This window comes from Microtus oregoni, unplaced genomic scaffold (assembly GCF_018167655.1).
Source record: "Microtus oregoni isolate MIOR12 unplaced genomic scaffold, Mior012 000006F_ref0000085, whole genome shotgun sequence".
In the NCBI taxonomy this organism is placed as follows: Eukaryota; Metazoa; Chordata; class Mammalia; order Rodentia; family Cricetidae; genus Microtus; species Microtus oregoni.
In genome coordinates, this window is record NW_024543065.1 from 27,995,632 (window position 1) to 28,014,793 (window position 19,162).

The 19,162-nt window shown below is 42.1% G+C and overlaps 1 protein-coding gene across 3 annotated transcripts in view; it reads left to right on the forward strand.

Annotated features, from left to right (window-relative positions):
* The window catches only part of Sesn1 (sestrin 1), a 99,153-nt gene that overhangs the window by 65,033 nt on the left and 14,958 nt on the right, over positions 1-19,162 (forward strand). The window contains exons 1-4 of one of the 3 annotated variants that reach the window (XM_041653493.1): positions 5,984-6,140; positions 13,286-13,351; positions 14,109-14,309; positions 18,183-18,365. In XM_041653493.1, coding sequence (XP_041509427.1) covers positions 6,039-6,140; positions 13,286-13,351; positions 14,109-14,309; positions 18,183-18,365 — 552 coding nt within the window. In that variant the 5' untranslated portion in view covers positions 5,984-6,038. Of the gene's footprint in view, positions 1-5,983; positions 6,141-13,285; positions 13,352-14,108; positions 14,310-18,182; positions 18,366-19,162 lie in introns of those variants that run through there. The other 2 variants (XM_041653492.1, XM_041653494.1) reach the window with 2 other exon arrangements.

The following is a 19,162-nucleotide window of genomic DNA, read 5'->3' on the forward strand; positions in this document are numbered from 1 at the left end:
GGCCAAGGAAGCATGGTGTCTGACTCACTTCCCTTCTTCCCAGCATTCTGTTCTGTCTACTTTGCCTTTCTAAGCTGCTGTCCTATCAAAGGCCAAGGCAGTCTCTTTATTTAACCACTGACAGTAACACATAGACAGAAGACCCACCTACATCACTATATCAAAATACGTTTTTAAAATTAAAGAAGAAAGCAATCATCTAAATACAGTTTTATTTTAGTACTTTCAATTCACAAAAAAAAATGAGAAAAAATATGATCTATTACTACAAATGAAGTGCTCTTGAATTCTGTTCAAATTCGAGTTCAGGTGAAAAACATAATTTTAAAAAACACCATTATTTCTTTCTTCTAGGAGGATATTTTAAGAAAGTGGGTTGTGGTCAGGTGGTGATGGTGCACGCCTTTAATCTCGGCACTCGGGAGGGAGAGGCAGGCGGATCTCTGTGAGTTTGAGGCTGACCTAGTCTACAAGAGCTAGTTCCAGGACAGGCACCAAAGCTACACAGAGATACCCTGCCTCAAAAAAACCAGTAAATAAATAAATGGGGGGAAAAGAAAAGAAAAAGAAGGTGGGTTGTAACAAGCAGAAGTAAATACATCCATTTGTAGAACTCATATGTCCTGAATTTGTCCCCATTGTTTGGGTAAAGAGGAAATAGTCCAAGGCGGGTGAGGGAGTTTTTGGAGAGCAGAATACACAGCAAAGTTCAGTGAGCGGCAACTTGTTTTTAAGACTTAAGGACATGCAAGTGGTCACCACATGTCACCCTGTGTCTTGAGCCCATGCCAAGAATCTACAACTCAGTACTTTCTTGGAATGCCATAGACCTTAGAAGGAGGTAAATAAAGGGAAGTCTCAAAGATTAATGGGCTAAGGTAGAGTGGGAATCCTTTGAATTATACACACAGAGCACAGGTAGAGGGCGCTGTTCCCCACTTATCACCAGGCATGGGGTGGAGTGGGAGAGGCACTGAATAGTGAGTACAAACAAAAGATAGCTTGATTTTTACATTTTTATTCTTATTGTTTTTTAAATCAAAATTATCTGAATAGCATGAATAAAGATGTATACTTCATGATTGAACTAGTGATCATTAATATGCATTTAGCCCAAGCACTATACTTTAGCCAAGAATTTACTCTATAAAAGAAATGGAACTTGACCGTCAAGTTCCATCAGGTCCGTGGGCTTAGAATGAGTTCAAGATTGAGGTGTGAGGGCTGGAATGTGGCTCAATGGTAGAAGGCTTGCCTCCTATGTCCAAAACCAAGTAAATCATCTGTGACAACATCAATAGATTTGGTTTTAATCTCTTTTGAAAAGTTTTTAAATTTAGGTATAAATGAAGTCTAGTCCCTAAAAACTATTAAAATTAAAGTGACACAATATGTAAGTATTTATAGTCTGAAGAATATTCTCTACTTGCAATGCCACGTGTTTAGTGTCTTTAGCTACCTTTGACTTGTTTCGGCTATCGGCACAGCACGTCCTTTAAAGCCTTTGGTAGCTCCTGGAGTTGATGTGGGATTCCCCTCTGTGTGCTGTGAATATCATTGGTTAATAGAGGAACTACTTTGGGCCTATAGCTCAGCTATAGGGGAGCAGAGCTAGGCAGGGAAAACTAAAGGGAAGGCTGGTAGAAAGAAGGTGGAATCAGAGAGAAGCCATGTAGCCCTGCCAGAGACAGACGCAGGAACTTTATCCTGTAAGCCCCAGCCTTGTGGCAATACACAGATTATTAGACATGGGTTAAATTAAGATGTAAGAGTTAGCCAATAAAAAGCTAGAGCTAAGGGGCCAAGCAGTGATTTAATGAACACAGTTTCTGTGTGGTTATTTCGGGGCTGAGTGGCTGGGAATCAACAAGCAGCTCCTCCTACATGGAGTCATTAAAGACCAGCTGTCAATCACCTCGTACACTCACCCTTTTCCTGACCCTCATAGTATTTCAAATCAGATCCATTCCTTTTCAGCTCAGCGATGCTGAGAAGCAGCGATATGCTGAAAGCTGTGTGTTCTGAGCGTATGCTGTTTAACTTCCTATCTCAACAGAGCGTCTTCCCTAGCGCTGCACCCTAGATGGCCCCGAGGATATTTAAAGCCAGGCTTGGTTACAAAATGTTCCACGCATCTCGTCAGACAATGGTATGTGTGCAGGCAGGGTCTGACTCGCACTTTCCTGCCGACTTAACAGGTGACCACGCATGCCGCTGCCAGAACCTTCTCTTGCTAGTGCAAGGAAGGAAGCGGGCCCAGAAGTCCAAACAGCCTGGGAGTACCTGTGGCTTCCCAAGGAGAAGGGAAGAGGCTGAAAAACAGAGCTAAACCTGGAACAAGCTGAGCTTCCTTGCCTCTGAGGACACGTGGCAGCCCCTATATCTCCACATCGTTAACAGAACAGTGTCGAACTCACTGTTAGGTCTCAAGTGGGCTATAATTTAATGGAAACACCTCTTTAGAACTCACATCCTGTTGGCTGGGCACCAAGGCACCGGAGATGCATTCTGATCTTCACGGCTGGGCATTCTTTTGAGATAGCTCAGATAATGTGTCCGTCACTCAGTGAATATTGTGAACCACTTTAAGAAGCTTGATTAGTTTCTAAGACCTTTCTCTTGTTAGAAGAGGATGCAGGCACTGTGCGGAGCGTTTAGAAGGTCTGGTGGGCACAGTGGTCAATGGTGCAGATTTGGAGACCATGAGGTCATAGACGTCTGGGGAGAAACAGTAAGAATGACAGGGAGGCTGGGCCGTGGTGGCACATGCCTTAATCCCAGCACTCGGGAGGCAGAGGCAGGCGGATCTCTGTGAGTTCGAGGCCAGCCTGGTCTACAAGAGCTAGTTCCAGGACAGGAACCAAAAGCTATGGAGAAATCCTGTCTCGAAAAAAATCAAAAATCAAAAAAAAAAAAAAAAAAAGAATGACAGGGATAGAGATGGGAGGGAGACCCTAAGATGGAGACCCAGATCACGCCTGCCTCCCTCACTTTCCTGATCTCAACCCAAAAAAAAGCAAGGGAGAGCAAATGTCTTTCTTTAATCCTGCTTTCTTTTCTTGTCCTAGCACCAAGAACTTAAGCTACTACAACAGCTAAATGTTAACTTTATATTCCTTAAAAGAAACAGCTTCAAGCTGGGCAGTCCTGGAACACGCCTTTAATTCTAGCACTTGGGAGGCAGAGGCAGGTGGATCTCTGGGTTGAGGCCAGCCTGTCTACAGAGCTAGTTCCAGGACACCAAGGTGGTCACACAGAGAAACCCTGAATTTTCTTACCAAGACCTCTCTGCTGATCCTCCCAGCTTTGTCTAAGGTGTTTTTCCCTTCAGAAAGCTTATTTTGACCCACCACTCCATGCCAGGACTCTGACTATTCATAGTTCGATGCCAGGACCAAGTCCTTTGGTATGGCTGTGCTTTGCACCAGTGTATTGGAAGAGATGAAGGTTTTGGGCATCCTGCTAAGGACACATGCAGAGAAAATGAATCTCACTTCGACACAGCTCGTGATTTGGCCCAAAACATTTTTAGAGGACAGGAAATTTCTATTACTTCTTTGATCAGATGCCAGGATTCTTTCTAAAAGGAACGAAATGTTGAAGTGAAATGTTCAAATAGCAGACTCTTTAGAATAGCTCCTGGTCTGTGCTGAGAACGCTCAGCAAATATGGAAATTCCAGCCCTTTCCAGGCCTGCTAGGATGCTCGTCTCTGCATTCAATGTTTATGACATGCTCAGTGTGTCCAACACTGGACATCCTCAGTATGACATCTGGCCACTCAAGAAATGAAATTCTTAAGTAAACATGAGCTTTCTATTAAATTATTTAGAGCAAAAAACATTCCCAGAAGTGAAAGGCACTTAGTGTTGCAGGACAATTAATACATTTGTTGGAACTCACGGTCACTGTAGATTTATTTAGGGCAGTGCTTTTTAGAGTTTTTAATAGACAGTAAAGTGACTAATCCACAGTACTGTCTATGCAAGCGAACAGAACTCTTTGGAACTATTTAGGTCAGTCTTTATAGAGACCATAAAGGAATCTTGGGCATTTAATAGCTTGAAGGTTCTCAGTAAACTACTGAATTAGAATGTAAGTTAAATTTATTTTTCTTTTCCTATAAGACAGCATTAAATAATTGGAACTTTCTGGGAAAAGTTCTATTTGGAGCTTCTAATTTAGGTCAGTATATTTGAACTGTTTCTTCAATAAATACTTACCAAGCTCTAAATATTAGACAGTATATATGCAATCCAAAGCTTTACTTTGACATTTAATTATTTTAAACCACCTTGGAATCAGCTGAATTCATGCTTTTCTTTTGTGTCTTTGAATAGAAAGGTGGACACTCACTATTTTTGCAATGGACAGCCATTTTAATATAATTGCCATGGTATGCCCTGCTAAATTAAACCTATAACTTCAGAAAATAAAGTCACAGCTCCACGGTTCCAGAGGCATCAGTTTTCATGTACTTTGCTCACTTTTAAACTAGTTTTTGCCAGGCTGTGGTGGCGCACACCTTTAATCCCAGCACTCGGGAGGCAGAGGCAGGCGGATCTCTGTGAGTTCGAGGCCAGCCTGGTCTACAAGAGCTAGTTCCAGGACAGGAACCAAAAGCTACGGAGAAACCCTGTCTCGAAAAATCCAAAATAAATAAATAAACTAGCTTTGACAAATCCGAACCACACAAATAAGTACATTTATTTCTCCGAGTCACTCATTACTGCCGGTTTATTTGAGGGAGCAGCAGCTGCTTTGAACTGAGTGACTTACTGGATTTGTATTGCTTGTTTATGGCTGAGTGGAGATTTGATTGTATCATTTATTTTTGTGGCTCTTCGGTGGAAGAGCACTTAGACCTCTCTGTCGCTTTTCTTTTATTAACCCTAACCCAAAGCGGCTTGCTTCTCTTAGTTAAAAAAGAAACGATTTTGGGGTGCTTTATAAGAAAATGTAACATCGATCTTGCCTGGAGAAGAAAAATAAAGAGTAACATTTTTAACCTTTTGACTTTCTAAACAAGAACCATCAAGAACTGAAAGGGCAACTTAGTCTTCTCTGGCAACTGTAACCTCAACTGCTAACACCGAAACTTACTTTCATCTGCGGGGTGTCTGTCAGTGGTTAGTGATGTAAGCGCCATTTATGTCCTTCTATGGATGTGTTCCAACCTCTTTCTTCTTTTTCTTAACCTGAACATGTAAGCTTTTGAAAACACAAGCATAGAAAAAGAGATCTAATTTAGCAGGTTTTTGTGCTTAAGAAATGAATAAAGCTACCAAAGGAAGGAAATGGGATTGGCAGCTTTATGTCCTAAAACTGTGTTTTTCCAAGTTCCTCATTAGATTTCAGAGAGAAGATTTTTTTTTCTTTGTAACACAGGGTACTTGTGAAGGAATATTGTTAATTATAATGCCATGGACTATAGTCAAGACAATTGGGAGACCTGCTGCCAAGGAAAATGATATTTATAGTTTCTACATCGCTTGCCAAAAATAATTTTTACATTGTATATAGGCCACGATCTCCTGCTTCTACGTTCTGCAGCCATTTTGTGTGGTTCGGGCATCCGAAGTAAATGATAATTTCAGTAGTTTGTACAATTTAAGGAAAACTGGTGTTGCCAGAGCTGGTCTAGGGAACACTGCTGACTGCCTGTAGGTAAATGGCAGGCCCATGCCCGGGAAAGCGGAGGGCAGGTCGCCTTTCCCTGAGTCCTGGGACAGAAGATGCTTCTTCCAGCCAGGGATCAACCCAGCGAGTTGGTTCTCACACCGAGACCTAGCTCCTCGCTAGGCGCTTGGCCTTCCAGCTTGTTTTTGCTGGCCTGGTCTACAAGCTCCCCACCCCGGGCGCCAAGGGGCGGGGCTGAAAGTCCCCGCGGGCCGGCATTGGCTGGCGCGCCCGCCCCGGCGGTGGAGTGACGGGCGCGGGGCGGGGCCTCGCGGCTTGTTTGTCAGAGCCGCCTGCCCCGCCCCCGCCGTGTGCTGAGTGAAGCGCTGCAGCGAGCGCGGCTGCTGCTGTCCCTGCGACATGCGTCTGGCCGCTGCAGCGAACGAGGCGTACGCAGCCTCGCTGGCCGTCTCGGAGCTGCTGGGCTGCCACCAGTGCGGCGGGGGCCGCGGCCAGGACGAGGTACCCGGCGGGCGAGGGCTGGAGGGGGTGGGGGTGGGGGCCCGAGCACCGCCGACGCTCGCACCCGCAGCTTCGCGAACGCCCCCTCGGGGGCTGCGCGGCCTGGGCGAAGGGACTGGCGTGCTCGGCGGGCCACCCGGTCACCTAAGCGGTGGCCTCGGGACCGAATAACGTCTGCTGGGCTGGCGCGCACAGGTGGGAGCAGCAGAGCTGAAGTCTCGGGTCAGGCAGCCTGTGGATTTTCCTCTCTGGCGCCCGGTCAAAACAGATCGTTCAGTCACCCTTCCCTCTCCGACGTGGATTTGGAAACACTTTTGAGTCGGTTAAATGATACCGCCTGGAATAAAATCGCCACTCAAGCCCTGTGCCGCTCTTCGCAGCATTTGCCCCTGCTAAAACATCCCTGCTTTGCCTGCAGGACCATCGGAGGTGTTTTGTGGGTATTTTTGTAAATGGTGCAAATAGGATGATGTTTGGAAATTGCTAATATAACCTTCCCCAAAATTCGAACATTCAAAGGCTTTGCCTCTAAAGGGAGGAGAGAGAAATACTGAAATTGGAATTGAAATCAGAATGTTGGGTTGTCGTAGCTCAAGAAATCTAAACGTGAATAACGTGAATAATCTCCTTGTTATTTTGCACATTAAAATGGTACAGGTCTAAATGTTTAGTATTCTGTTCATCGGCACACTGCATAGAGTCATGAAAACTTAAATGGCCCCTTGAAAGGTATAGAGCACCAAGTGTTGTTTCCTAGATGTTTACATTCCTGGATATTTTGCTTGCTGCTCGTTTACAAATACCAGAACAACCTTCCAATTTTTCTAAAGCCCAGCAGTGGACTGTTGCTTAGCATGCGGAAGACTCCGGGTTCTACCCTAGGCATCAACAAATAAGTAACCAGTAAAACATTGCTCTGGGAGCTTTCCTAAAAACAGGCCACAGCGTGAAAGTGTTGAGTTAGCATTTACAGTTTGTGTGTGCAGACCATCACACCAGGATCTGCTCTCTCTCTGAGTAGGAAGGAGCCCCAGTGGTCATGCATGAATAGCTCTGTTATTTCTGACAGCGTTTATGGGCTAGATCTTCAGCTCTGACTCGGACTGTTCAAAGATATGAAGCAGCTTGTGTGTTGATTCTAGCAGTGCCTGTGGGGTTGCGCTCAACAAACTAGGAAGGTTTGCAGAGCTAGCTCTATTTCACTTGACTGCGCTTAGCATGGGAGAGAAACTAGGAAGCGGTGCTGCACGGGAGAACTTGTCCCTTCTCCAAAAAACACTGGCACAGCTCTCTCCAGTAGAAAGCTTCCTCCTCCTCTTGCTCCTCTTCCCCCTTCCCCCCTCCCTCCTCACTGTCCCAACCCAGGACCCTATACATGCTAGGCAAATTCAGTACCACTGAGCCACATCCCCAGCCCAAATGTAAGACTTTGAAGTCAGGAAGTTTTTCATTTTCTAAACCATGGTTCATGGAACACACACACAAAGAGGCACCTAACTTCCTGTGCTTTTAATAGCATAGCAGTGATAATGACAATCTGAAGAAGTACAGTACATTTTGCCACAGCTCAAGAAATCTAAGTGTGAACACTCTTCCGCTCTTCTCATTTCTGGAGTCCTTTGAATGGTAGAAAGTCTACTTTATGCTCTATAGACGAGGATTTTCCCAGAAGAGAGAGTGTGGGATTAAGGCTTTAACTTTTGATCAAACCTTTTGCTTTCTCTGCCTTGTTGAAATACCATTTCTACTTGTGTAAATTTTTAAGAAAACAAGCTTGACATAAGTGTTGTGGTAAGTCATATGCTAAAATATCTAGCTGGAATTTTTTTCATGTATCAAGTAGACAAAAATGCTTCAAATAATTCCCCTACTTTTACCTACTTTTTCAAGGAGGTAGACTGAACAAATGCTTGGCTGTTGCATTTGTAGCCAGTCATTCATTCTTAAGGAGACTGATGTAGGTCTGTACCCGGACGTAAGCGTTCACCAGCGCGAAGTGACTGGAACGGCGCTTTCCCTACAAGGACTGTTCATACGGTGGCACAGCACATACCGTTTCTGTGGCACTGCCGGTGGCCACTGAGAGTTCATATTGTGAAATCAACTGTAGCTGTCGTACATCGATAGAGGAAACAGGTCAGACTGTGATGGTGGGGGCTGTGGTCATCTCTTTCAAAGAGGGTGGGTATTCTTGGTTCTCATGCTAGCTTTTCTAGCTGCACCTTCACAGACAGCTGTGAGGTTTATACCTGATCAACATCTGCGGCTGCTCTTCAGCCCAACCATCTGTTCCTGGCAGCTCCGCCCCCTGGGATCTGGATTGTAAGATTTGAGCCGAGTCTAATTGAGTTCTCACCACTATAAAAGGAAAAAATCACTGGAGTCATCAACCTAGGAAGTTATAAAAATGCATTCAGTTTGGCTTAGCATTAAAGACGTGGACTTACATTTTCTAGATTTTAATATCATAAAGTGCCTGTTCCTTGTTTGTGATAATAGTACTTAAAACAGTACTTGGTTTGTAACACTTTATGAACTGTAATTGCTGCTCTTGATTTTTTATTAACATTATTAGCTCAAGATTGTTTTTTTTTCTGTTTATGTCAGTTAAGGAATGAGCAGAAAACTCAAAAGCAGTTTGATTGGCAGAGATTTCCCCGATGTGTGTGCGAGTGCGCGCGCACATGCCCTCAAGAGCTTTTCAGACTGTACTATCATAACCCAAGGCAGTTGTGCGGGATGGCGCTGTTGCTGCTGTGTCCTCCTCCTCCTCCTCAGCCCTCTTTTGCACACTAGACCCGTCCACTCAAGGGTTTAAAGGCCCCGATGGGATTACAGCCTTACTAAACTGAAGTCCTTGTTTTGGCCAAACCTTCGTCATTGTTCTGTACCTTTCTCTCAGGAGACGATGCATCGAGAATCTTGGTCAGGCCGGGGATCAAATGTAGGGCCTTGCACATTGGGATCAAGCCCTTTCTCACGGAGCCACCATCCCAGTGTGTGCTCTGCTGTAGTGATTTTCCAAGAGGAGTCTTTGTACGAGTTTCAGTGAGCACAGGTCCTGGAGGACGGTGAAGGGAAACTCACCAGTTCACTTTTCTCAGAGGTTAATTTGTGTGCCCTGGAAGGCTGCATGGAGCCGGTCCACTTCTTGTCTCTACCTGGTCTGAGACTAATTGGGATACAATCTCAGAGCTCATCAGTAACACCCTGGTTGATTAGCCTCTTGTTTTCTGATGGGCATAAAATTAAGTAGCAACGTTGATGTCACGTCCTTGTATCTCTGTTACAGACCTAGTCTGTTAGCTAAGAGAGTCTCCCAACTTTTAAACCTACCCTCCTATGAGAAGAGTAAGTGTATTTGATCCTAGAATAGAAGTAACTATGTTTCTCATTGGGTCAGTCTTGCTCCCCGCCACTGTCAAGGAAGAGTTGACTGGGAAGTGTGTCTCCCTCTCTGATCTCCCACCTTTGACCTTCCATATCTTTTCTCTGTCAATTCTCTTTCTGCTTCATGAGCTGCCCAGCTGCAGGCTCTCAGGCTTTCCGGGATCATCTGCTAGTTCACCTCTGAGCTGAATGAAGTTATTTAGCTGGAACTAGACCTGTATCCACAGGGAAGGGACTGTCAGAGACCCCTTTACAGTTCTGTCTTAGCTTATTCTTCTCTCTGCAGCTCTGTAGATATTATTAAGGAGTTGATGTACTCCTAACACTGACATTACTGTGCAGTGGGCATCTAAACCATCCTAAGGAATGCTTGCCTTCCCCCTTTCTGTGTGATTATTTCCTTTTGTCTTCCTTCTTCTTAATATATTTTTAAATTGCTTTTAACCCTTGCAGAAAACAATCTTAGCAGAATCAAGGACATTTCCTTGGTCGTTGAAGATTTAGGGGAGCCGGGCGGTGGTGGCGCATGCCTTTAATCCCAGCACTCGGGAGGCAGAGGCAGGCAGATCTCTGGGAGTTCGAGGCCAGCCTGGTCTACAAGAGCTAGTTCCAGGATAGGCACCTGAGAAACCCTGTCTCGAAAAACCAAAAACAAACAAACAAACAAAAAAAAAAGGATTTAGGGGAAAAGAAAAAAAGTGGTATCAACATGACCTCTAAAAGTGACTAAGAGTGGAGTTCATTTTGTCAAGACAGGAATTATTTAGGACTATTGACCGCAGCTCTGTTGCTCTGTTAAACCGTTCACCGTTCAGTTTTCCTCTTGATGAGCACTTAGGCTATTGATGAGAAGCAGTATTGCAATGATTTCCCCTTCCGTGTGAATACACGATTGTGAGTAGGTCAGTAGGTTCCACTTAAGATAGAATTATTGACACAAAGAGCATGTGACTTTTTAGTTTTCATCCACCTTGCAACCACCGTACTTTAGAACTTGCATCTTTTTTTGTTTGTTTTTAAATCAGTGTCTCCTTATAGACCTGGCTGTCCTTGTCTATCACTAAATAGCCGAGGCTGGCCTAGAACTCAGAGAGATCCACCTGCCCGTGCCTCCCAAGTGCTGGGAGTGAAGACATGCCACCATGCCTCAGACTTTTCCATCTTAAAGTTTTTTTCTTTCTTTCTTTTTTTTTTTTTAAGAATTAAAAGTAGTATCTCTGTAGTAGTTAATGTGGTAGGGTTTGGGGGAAGAGACTTGAGTATGGTTTCAGTCATTCTTATTTCCTTTTCTTTGAATTGTTTATGACTCTTTGCGAATATCTTTTAAGTTTTCTGTTTATTTTAGACTTTGTGTCCTCCCTTCATGGAAGTCTGATTTGTTACCAGATTTATCAGTCTTTAATTTTGACTTCTGGGTTTTATAGCATTTTGGGGTCTTTTTCACTACACAAGCATTTTCTAGAACTATTTTGTTTGTTTTTTTCATATTTAACTCTGATTTATTGTGAATTAAAATATGATTAGGGCTCTAACTTCCTTTTTTCTGAGTGACTACCAGTTGTTCCAAGATCATTTGTCAAATAATCTATTTGGAATGGCATCCTTTGCTACCCTGAAGTCCTATGTACTATATAGTGTGTGTCTGAGTTACAAAATAAGTAATAAAAACTTGAAACTCTAAATACATATTGTCTAGATAACTTGTAAGATGAAGGAAAAGGGAAAGAATAAATGTTGGCCTCAGCTTTGTACCCCACCCCCACCCCCCACCCCCTGGTGAGTTTTGTTTAACATACATCCAGTTTGGTCAGGTTAGAAGTTATGCTTCTGGGATCATTGTTTTATATAAACAGCTACATTTGTTTCAAGAAGAACAAATTCTCTTCTGGCACTTATACATTGTTAAAACTGAGACATATATATGACCAGACTAGTGAAGTGTCACTTCAAATGAGTATAATGTTACATAGTATCTTCAGTGTGAGCGTGGACTAGCCACAGTAAGAAGCTATCAATGTCCAGGAAATACAATATAATTGGTACATCATGGATTCAGTTGGCAAGTAGTCTATTTTGGATTTTCCTGATAAAGATCCTCTCATCCTGTGTGCTGTTTTAGGAAGGGGAAGGGACCAGAACTTGCTATGTAACTGAGGATGACTTTGAACTTCTGATCCTCCTGCCTTCACTGCCCAAGTGCTAGAATTACAGGTTTACATGAGACAAGCACTACCGACTAAGCTACATTCCTAGCTTTGCCTGAACTTTTAAAATCCATTATATTCAAAAGTTTTTCATTTGTTTATCCCAAATTTCTTGAATTCTCTCTGTTCCCTCCCAGTTCTTCTTAAAAGCAAAACAGTTGGGTTGGAGAGATGCTCAGTGGGTAAAAGCATTCATCCCACAAGTGTGAGGACCTACGTTCAAATTCTGGGAACCCATGTAAAATCTGGATGCACAGTGAGTGCAAACATCTGTAATACCAGCATACATACAGGAAGGCAGAGGGAGAAGCAGAAATCCCTTCCCCCAGAAGCCCAGGGGCCAGCTAGCCGGGCACATACAGTGGAAAATCACCAGAGACCCTGTCTCAAACAAGGGGGAAAGCGAGGACCAACACCCAAGGCTGTCCTCTGCCCTCCACATGTGCTACATATACACGCTTGCCCATGTTCACACATGCAGGCATTCACACATATACAGAGTGCACGCACACACAACAGGAATAGCTAGTATCTGATTTATGGAATGAAATTATAGAAATAGTAGAGATAGTAGAAATGGGTTTTTTGTTTCTTTTTATGTGGGTGCATACACATATGTGTGTGTTAATGCGACAATGAACCTATCCATCTGCTATGTGGTTCAAAGATGGAACTCAGGTTTTATGCTTGGCACCAGTCTCCATTTTCTTCTAAATGAAAAACAGTTTTGTGTGTCATACAATTTTACATGTAAGAATTAATCATCTGTTGTATTTACCCTATCTGTTTAGAGTAATACTGGATTGACTGCCCTCAAGTTCTATTATTATGATTGTTTTGATATTGTATCTAAGAATATTGTCCTAGGGGAGGAGGTCCTAACCATGGGCTGTCTGTCCCTGTTAATATACCACTCTGTCAGTGTAAGAGAAAGAATTCTAGATTTTGTCAAAAGTCAGAAATAAACAAGGTAAACAAAGTTAGTTTTTTTGAAGTAGATTCACTCAACCCTGGAGAAAGGAGAGCTCACCAGGGTTGACCTTTCTCTTCTGTGAATTTAGCTACCTGGTTCTTACTTGTCGTAGCTTCTCTGCTTACTTCCAGGTGTAGTATCAATCTAGTGACAGTTGTGTTTCTTCCTGTTTAAGATGTCTATATGAAGGTTGTTTTGCTTTTATTTCCTGATAAGGTGTACAGGGAGAGATGCTTTTGTTTAGTTTTGGATGTACAAACACACTGGGCTTGTTTTGTATCACTGACAGCCCACAGGGTTGGCTGCTGTGTGCTGAACTTTCTGTTCTAGACTCTCTGCCAAGTGCTTTATGCAAAACTCTGGTTTGAGTGGAACGGGTTTTATTGTTTTTAGTCAGAGTCATATTAGAAGGTGTTAACTGTGGGATGCAAATGGCTGGCGTGTGTATATAGCTATGAGAAAAATGTCTATAGCAGGCCTGTCTGTTTTGAATTGGCTGTTTTTCCTTCTTGCTCCTTTAGCCTGAGTTTGTGTTGTTCTCTGCTGGAGGCCTGAGATGGTGTAATTTTCTTTTCTAGGAACTTGGAATCAGAATTCCTCGGCCAGTAGGACATGGACCAAGCAGGTTCATCCCAGAGAAGGAGGTATGCTGTTTTGAAAGTACACGGTGAACTGCCGGCTTTTAAGGAAACATTTTCATGACCCACATCTTGGCATCCTAATGCTTACTGGTCAACAACATGTTTTACACAGTTATTCAGAGTTAGTCATGCTTTGGCACTGAGTTTAGGGATTAGAAAGCTGTTGTAGTCATATTGATTTCTAGTATTTCATGATGCATTTAAGCACCCGTATTTAATCAAGTAAAACCACGACTTGTCTTTGACTCGTCCTCCACCTGCTTATATTTAGACCTTGCTTAAGAGTGCTTGGAAACAGAGGTGCTCAGGCTTGTCCATCTCAACAGGTTGGTCCTAATTAATGCTAGACTGAACCTTTAATTCTGTGTAAGTGGAAGCATCTGTGCTTTATTGTCATAAGAACTATTTGCTAAATTGTGGTTCTCTTTTCATGAAATGAAAATAGGGTTGTAAAAAATGTTTTAGTGTCTGCTTGCAAGCTCTGGGCATTTAGCAATGTAAATCTGCTTCCGGGTCTGGATTCTGGTCAAGTCTGCAAGCAGTCTATCTGGATACCCTTAAACTGAAGTTCAGTTCTGGCTTTGTTGTTTATCCCACACCATATAATGGGGCTATTCTTCTGTTTTGCTACAAGTTTAAATTTGTTACCCCTCTTAAGTAAAATTTAATCTACTTCTGAGTGGAACAATGCAGCCCATTCATATTTTCTTTAACACTGGTTTCTAGCTTATGTAACCATAGTTTTCTCTCGTTTACACAGATTCTACAAGTAGGGAGTGAAGACGCACAGATGCATGCTTTATTTGCAGATTCTTTTGCTGCTTTGGGTCGTTTGGATAACATTACGTTAGTGATGGTTTTCCACCCACAATATTTAGAAAGTTTCTTAAAAACTCAACACTATCTACTGCAAATGGATGGACCATTACCCCTCCATTATCGGCACTACATTGGAATAATGGTTTGTAAACATATAATGAAAAATTATTTCTGCCTGTTTTTCTTAATTTCTGTGAGAGTTAATGCTTTTGATACAAGGATAAATACTTATATTTTGACTTGTAATCATATTCTTACCAGATAGCTTCTATTTTTTCTGGTTTTAAATAAGTATGCTTTCAAGTATAACAAAATATACTACATGTAGTTTTATACAGTACTAAGAACTATTCCTTTAAGATTTCTTTGTGTGTGTGTGTGTGTGTGTGTGTGTGTGTGTGTATAAGACAACTTGAAGGAATCAGTCCTCTTCTTCCACCATGTGATTAAACTCAGGTTGTCAGGCTTAGTGGCAGGTGCCTTTACCCACAGAGCCATCTCACTGGTCCAGAACCATTCTTTCTTAGAGGTTAAAGTAAAACATAACATAAGATGTAAGTGATGCCTCCTCCCCTCCCTCCCACTCTCCCTTCCCCCACTCTCCCTAGCAAAAGTCTTGTGTGTCCTAGACTGGCCTCACACTTGCCACATAGTTGAGAATGACTGTGAGTTCCTGAGCCTCCCAAATGCTAGGATCATAGTGTAGTTATGGTTGATGTTGACATAACTGGTGGTAAGCCTGTTGAGTTTGTATATAATAATGTCATTTTATGATTGACAGTTTAACTGAAGTGAAGAAACCCTTCACACACTCCTTTGTCTGAGAGTCTGAAAGCTGGCACAGAGGCAACATTTTTAATGTTCATTTTTCTAGCAGTATTTTGTTACTGAAATATTACTGCACTGTTTTCTAAGTGGAGGCTTCTTTGTCCTGCCCCATCCCACAGCTGCTCTTGAATAATCACTCACTGTCTTAATATTAATTGCAAACTGATTGGCCCAATAGCTCAGGCTTATTACTAACTAGCTCTTACTTTTAAATGAACCCATTTCTATTCAGCTGTGTTTTGCCATGTGCTCTAATACATCATCTTCCTCTGGTGGCTGGCTGGCATCTCCCTTGACTCTGCACCTCCTCATCTGAGTTCTCAGTTTGATTGTTCCATCTAATCTTATCCTGCCTGGCTATTAGTCAAACAGCTTTTCTTAACCAGTGAGAGGAATACATGTTCACAGTATACAGAAAGATCATCCCACGGCATTTCCCTCTTTCTGTCTAATCAAAAAGGAAGGTATTGACTTTAACAATACAGACAATAAACTTTAACAATACAGACTTTAAAATTACAGACAATAAAATGATTATTGAGTAAGAATTGCAGTTACAATAGCTAGTCTATTTGTATTTGACAAACTTACAGGAAATGTTTATTATCTTTCTTACCTTGGTGAGCCTAAAGTTTTATATCTATTTTATCTTTTTATCATAGCTAAGAAAAACTATAATTATAACTATGTAGTCTTCAACACCATCAAAGATCTGAGAAAGAAGTAATATTATCTGAGTAAGCAGAAAGTGCAAACAGGTGACTTCCAAAAATATAAGAAATGACAGAAACAGATGACTGCCTGGACAGTCACCCAAAGTTTCCCTGCAACATTGAGGCATCCAACTTTGGCTTATAGTTCTAGAATATCTCACAGGCCCTCTTCAGAAGCAGGATAATTTGAAGGACTGTCCTACCCTGTCTTGGCAAAGTTTGGCAGCTACTCTTCTTTGTGTCCTGCTTGTCCAGACTGAACAGTGTACTTACTGTCAGCAGCCAAGGCAAGGGTAGTTTCTTGCCCAATAGACTAGTTTTGCCAAAAAAAAAACCCCAAAGTCCATATGGAGTGTCTTAAGTGCCCATCTTCCTCTTGGGAGTAGATCAGTGCTTCCAGGAAGAGACCTGTCTCAGTTGAAAGAATTCTAAGTTATTAAAACATGTTAAATGTCATATTCTGTAGGTCTTTGAAGTGTTTAAAGATCACATATTTCTCTGAAATACATCTCTGTATATCTAGAAAATCTTACTAACATGACCTTAAGTTTGACTTTTATAGATGACTAACTGTATGTTTGTAAATCTGTATTTCTTAGTTATAATTACATTTTTAATTGAGCTATATAAGCACAATACCTTAAACAAGAGTGGAAATATACATACATTATAACAAAATTAACCTTAAATTTATATCAAGAAGCTAAAATCCATACCAATGTAAAATATTTTGAGGCTAACAGTTGATTTTGGATTAAATTCAATAATATATCCTTTTATTCTATTTCTGTATCATATCCCCCTTTCTTCTTTTAGAAAGAGATTGACTATGACCAATAACAATTTACAACCAACCCCACTTAAATGAAAACAAACATTTATAAACAATATTTTGGGAACTCGAGTGTAGTAGTTCTGTAGACAACTTACTGCTAATTGTTGGGTGTGGTGATCTTTGAGGGACCCTGAGAAAATTTAGAATTATGGTCAAGTCCTGATGGGGTTATTCTATGTGGTTTGTCCATCTTAGCCATTAGCTTTGAAGCTGTTGTGGATGTTGGATCACCTGGGCCATCATTCCTGTCACAGACCTTTCAGGGGTTTTCCTCAATCATACCATATTAACCTAGAAGGAATCCACAGCTTCTCATCTTCTGTGGAAGCAAAAGTAGAACCTCTTCTCCAAAGCAACACATCCTTAGACCCAAATTTCAAAGTCAAGGTACCTTTAAAATATCTCTCAGCAGTTAGCTCATTAACAGTCAAAAAATCCAAAGAAAATACAATAATATACATAATCCAGACTCCCTGTATATTTTCTACCTTTAAATGGCTTATTATACTTTTTTTATTACTCTATTCCTTTTTTATTCTTTAAGTTATTCTTTTAATCTATGACTGTCTCTATCCTTTTTCTTCTCTCTCCCAAGTGTACATAGACTTTAAAAAAAAATACAAAAAAACCACTGTGATCCATTTAGAGGTTTCTTTTTGTCTTACTGGGTATCTATAGTCCTGACCACTAAAGTCATTGAACTGCTACATGGTCATAGCTAGGACCAAAGTGATGGCTTTGGCAGCTGGCTCCACCCTGCTCGACTTCCCACATGGTAGAGGTACCATCCCAACTGTGGGAAACTGTGGGGTCTATGCTGCCTCCAAGTGGTGTACAGCCTGCTGGCCCACAAATACCAGTCAAGTGCTGCATAGCAGGACTTCCCAAGAGCCTTCCATGCTGCAGTATTGAGGCAGGAAGCCATCTCTAAAAGGAGCCATGCATCTGCTTGCCACCAGCAAACAGAGCCTACCAGAAAAAATGCGGCTACTGAGAAGTTGCATCTGACTCTGTTTTTGTGTGTCTAAAATCCTTTTTAAAAAGCTTTTTCAGGTGTTATATGGATGTGTGGACGCCATGTTGGAGCACCATGTGTTAATGGAAGTTTCTCTGCCCTGCCCTGTCCCATAGCTGCTTTTAAGGAACCACTCAGATGCTTATATTAATTAAAACTGTTTGGCCGAATTGCTCAGACTGATTACTAACTAGCTCTTACTATTAAGTCAACCCATTTCCGTTATCCATGTTTTGTCACGTCTCTTGTGGCTTCGCCTGTGCTCTAATACTTCTCGTTCCTCCAGCTGCTGGCTGGCCGCTCCTTTGACTCTGCCCCTTCTCATCTGAGTTCTCAGTTTCATTATTCTGCCTAACCTTATCTGCCTGGCTATTAGTCAAGCAATTTTTTATTATTAACCAGTGAGAGGAATGCGTGTTCACAACGTATAGAAAGATCATTCCACAGCAATGTTTTCTATAGTATATTTGAATTTTTTAAATTTCTAAATAAAACCTCTATTTCTGTAGTCTGGAAAAGTTAAAACGGAATCATGAAAAACCTATTTGTATGTTATAAGGAAAACAGACTTGTAGTAGTTGATAATTTTAACATAATCATGTTTTTTTTTTTTTTTCTGTGAAGGCTGCGGCCAGGCACCAGTGCTCCTACCTAGTGAATCTACATGTCAGTGACTTCCTTCATGTTGGCGGGGACCCCAAGTGGCTCAATGGCTTAGAGAATGCACCTCAAAAGCTACAGAATTTAGGAGAACTTAACAAAGTATTAGCCCACAGGCCTTGGCTTATTACCAAAGAACACATTGAGGTATGTATGCCGTGAAATAAGCTATCTGCAGTGTCACCATTAGTTAAAGTGACACTGCTCTTCATAGCAGCTCTGGGTTGATACGAAAATCAGATAGAAGGTCGGGATGCAGCTCAGGTGGTGGATTGCTTGGTCAGGATGCAGCTCCGGTGGTGGATTGCTTGGTCAGGATGCAGCTCCGGTGGTGGATTGCTTGGTCGGGATGCAGCTCGGGTGGTGGATTGCTAGTCTAGCATGCACAAAGCCCTGGCTTTATTCCCTAGCACTGCGCAGACGGAGCTTGCGGTGCAGGCCTGTAACCCAGCTCTGGAGAGATAGGAAAAGAAGGAAGGAGGATCAAGGTTCAAGGTCACTGTCAGCTACACAGCCAGGTTGAGGCTGGCCTTGGATACCTGAGATAGAGCCTCAAAAAAAGAAAGGGAAGGGAAAGGAAGGAAGAGAGAAAAGGAAAAAGTCAGATAGAATATCTGAAGGCATGTATTTTTGTGCTGTTTTCCTCTGGACTTTGTGAGTGATGAGCCAGTGTTGGTAGACTGCTGCTATCTAAAGTCCGTAGTTCTCACTAGGATCTGCTCTTTGAAAGGGCATGACGACATGTTGCTGTTGCTGAACAGTGGGAGATAGTAAGTAGTCACTGTGCTGAGCTTCCTCCTGAGCCCACAACTGCTCCCCTCTATGTCCACAGTGGACCATTTCCAGAATTTCATGTAGTCGGAACCATACAGTAGAACCTTGCAGACTGACCTCATTTAGCAATATCACATGAGGTTCTTTCTTTTTACTTGAGTATTTTTTGT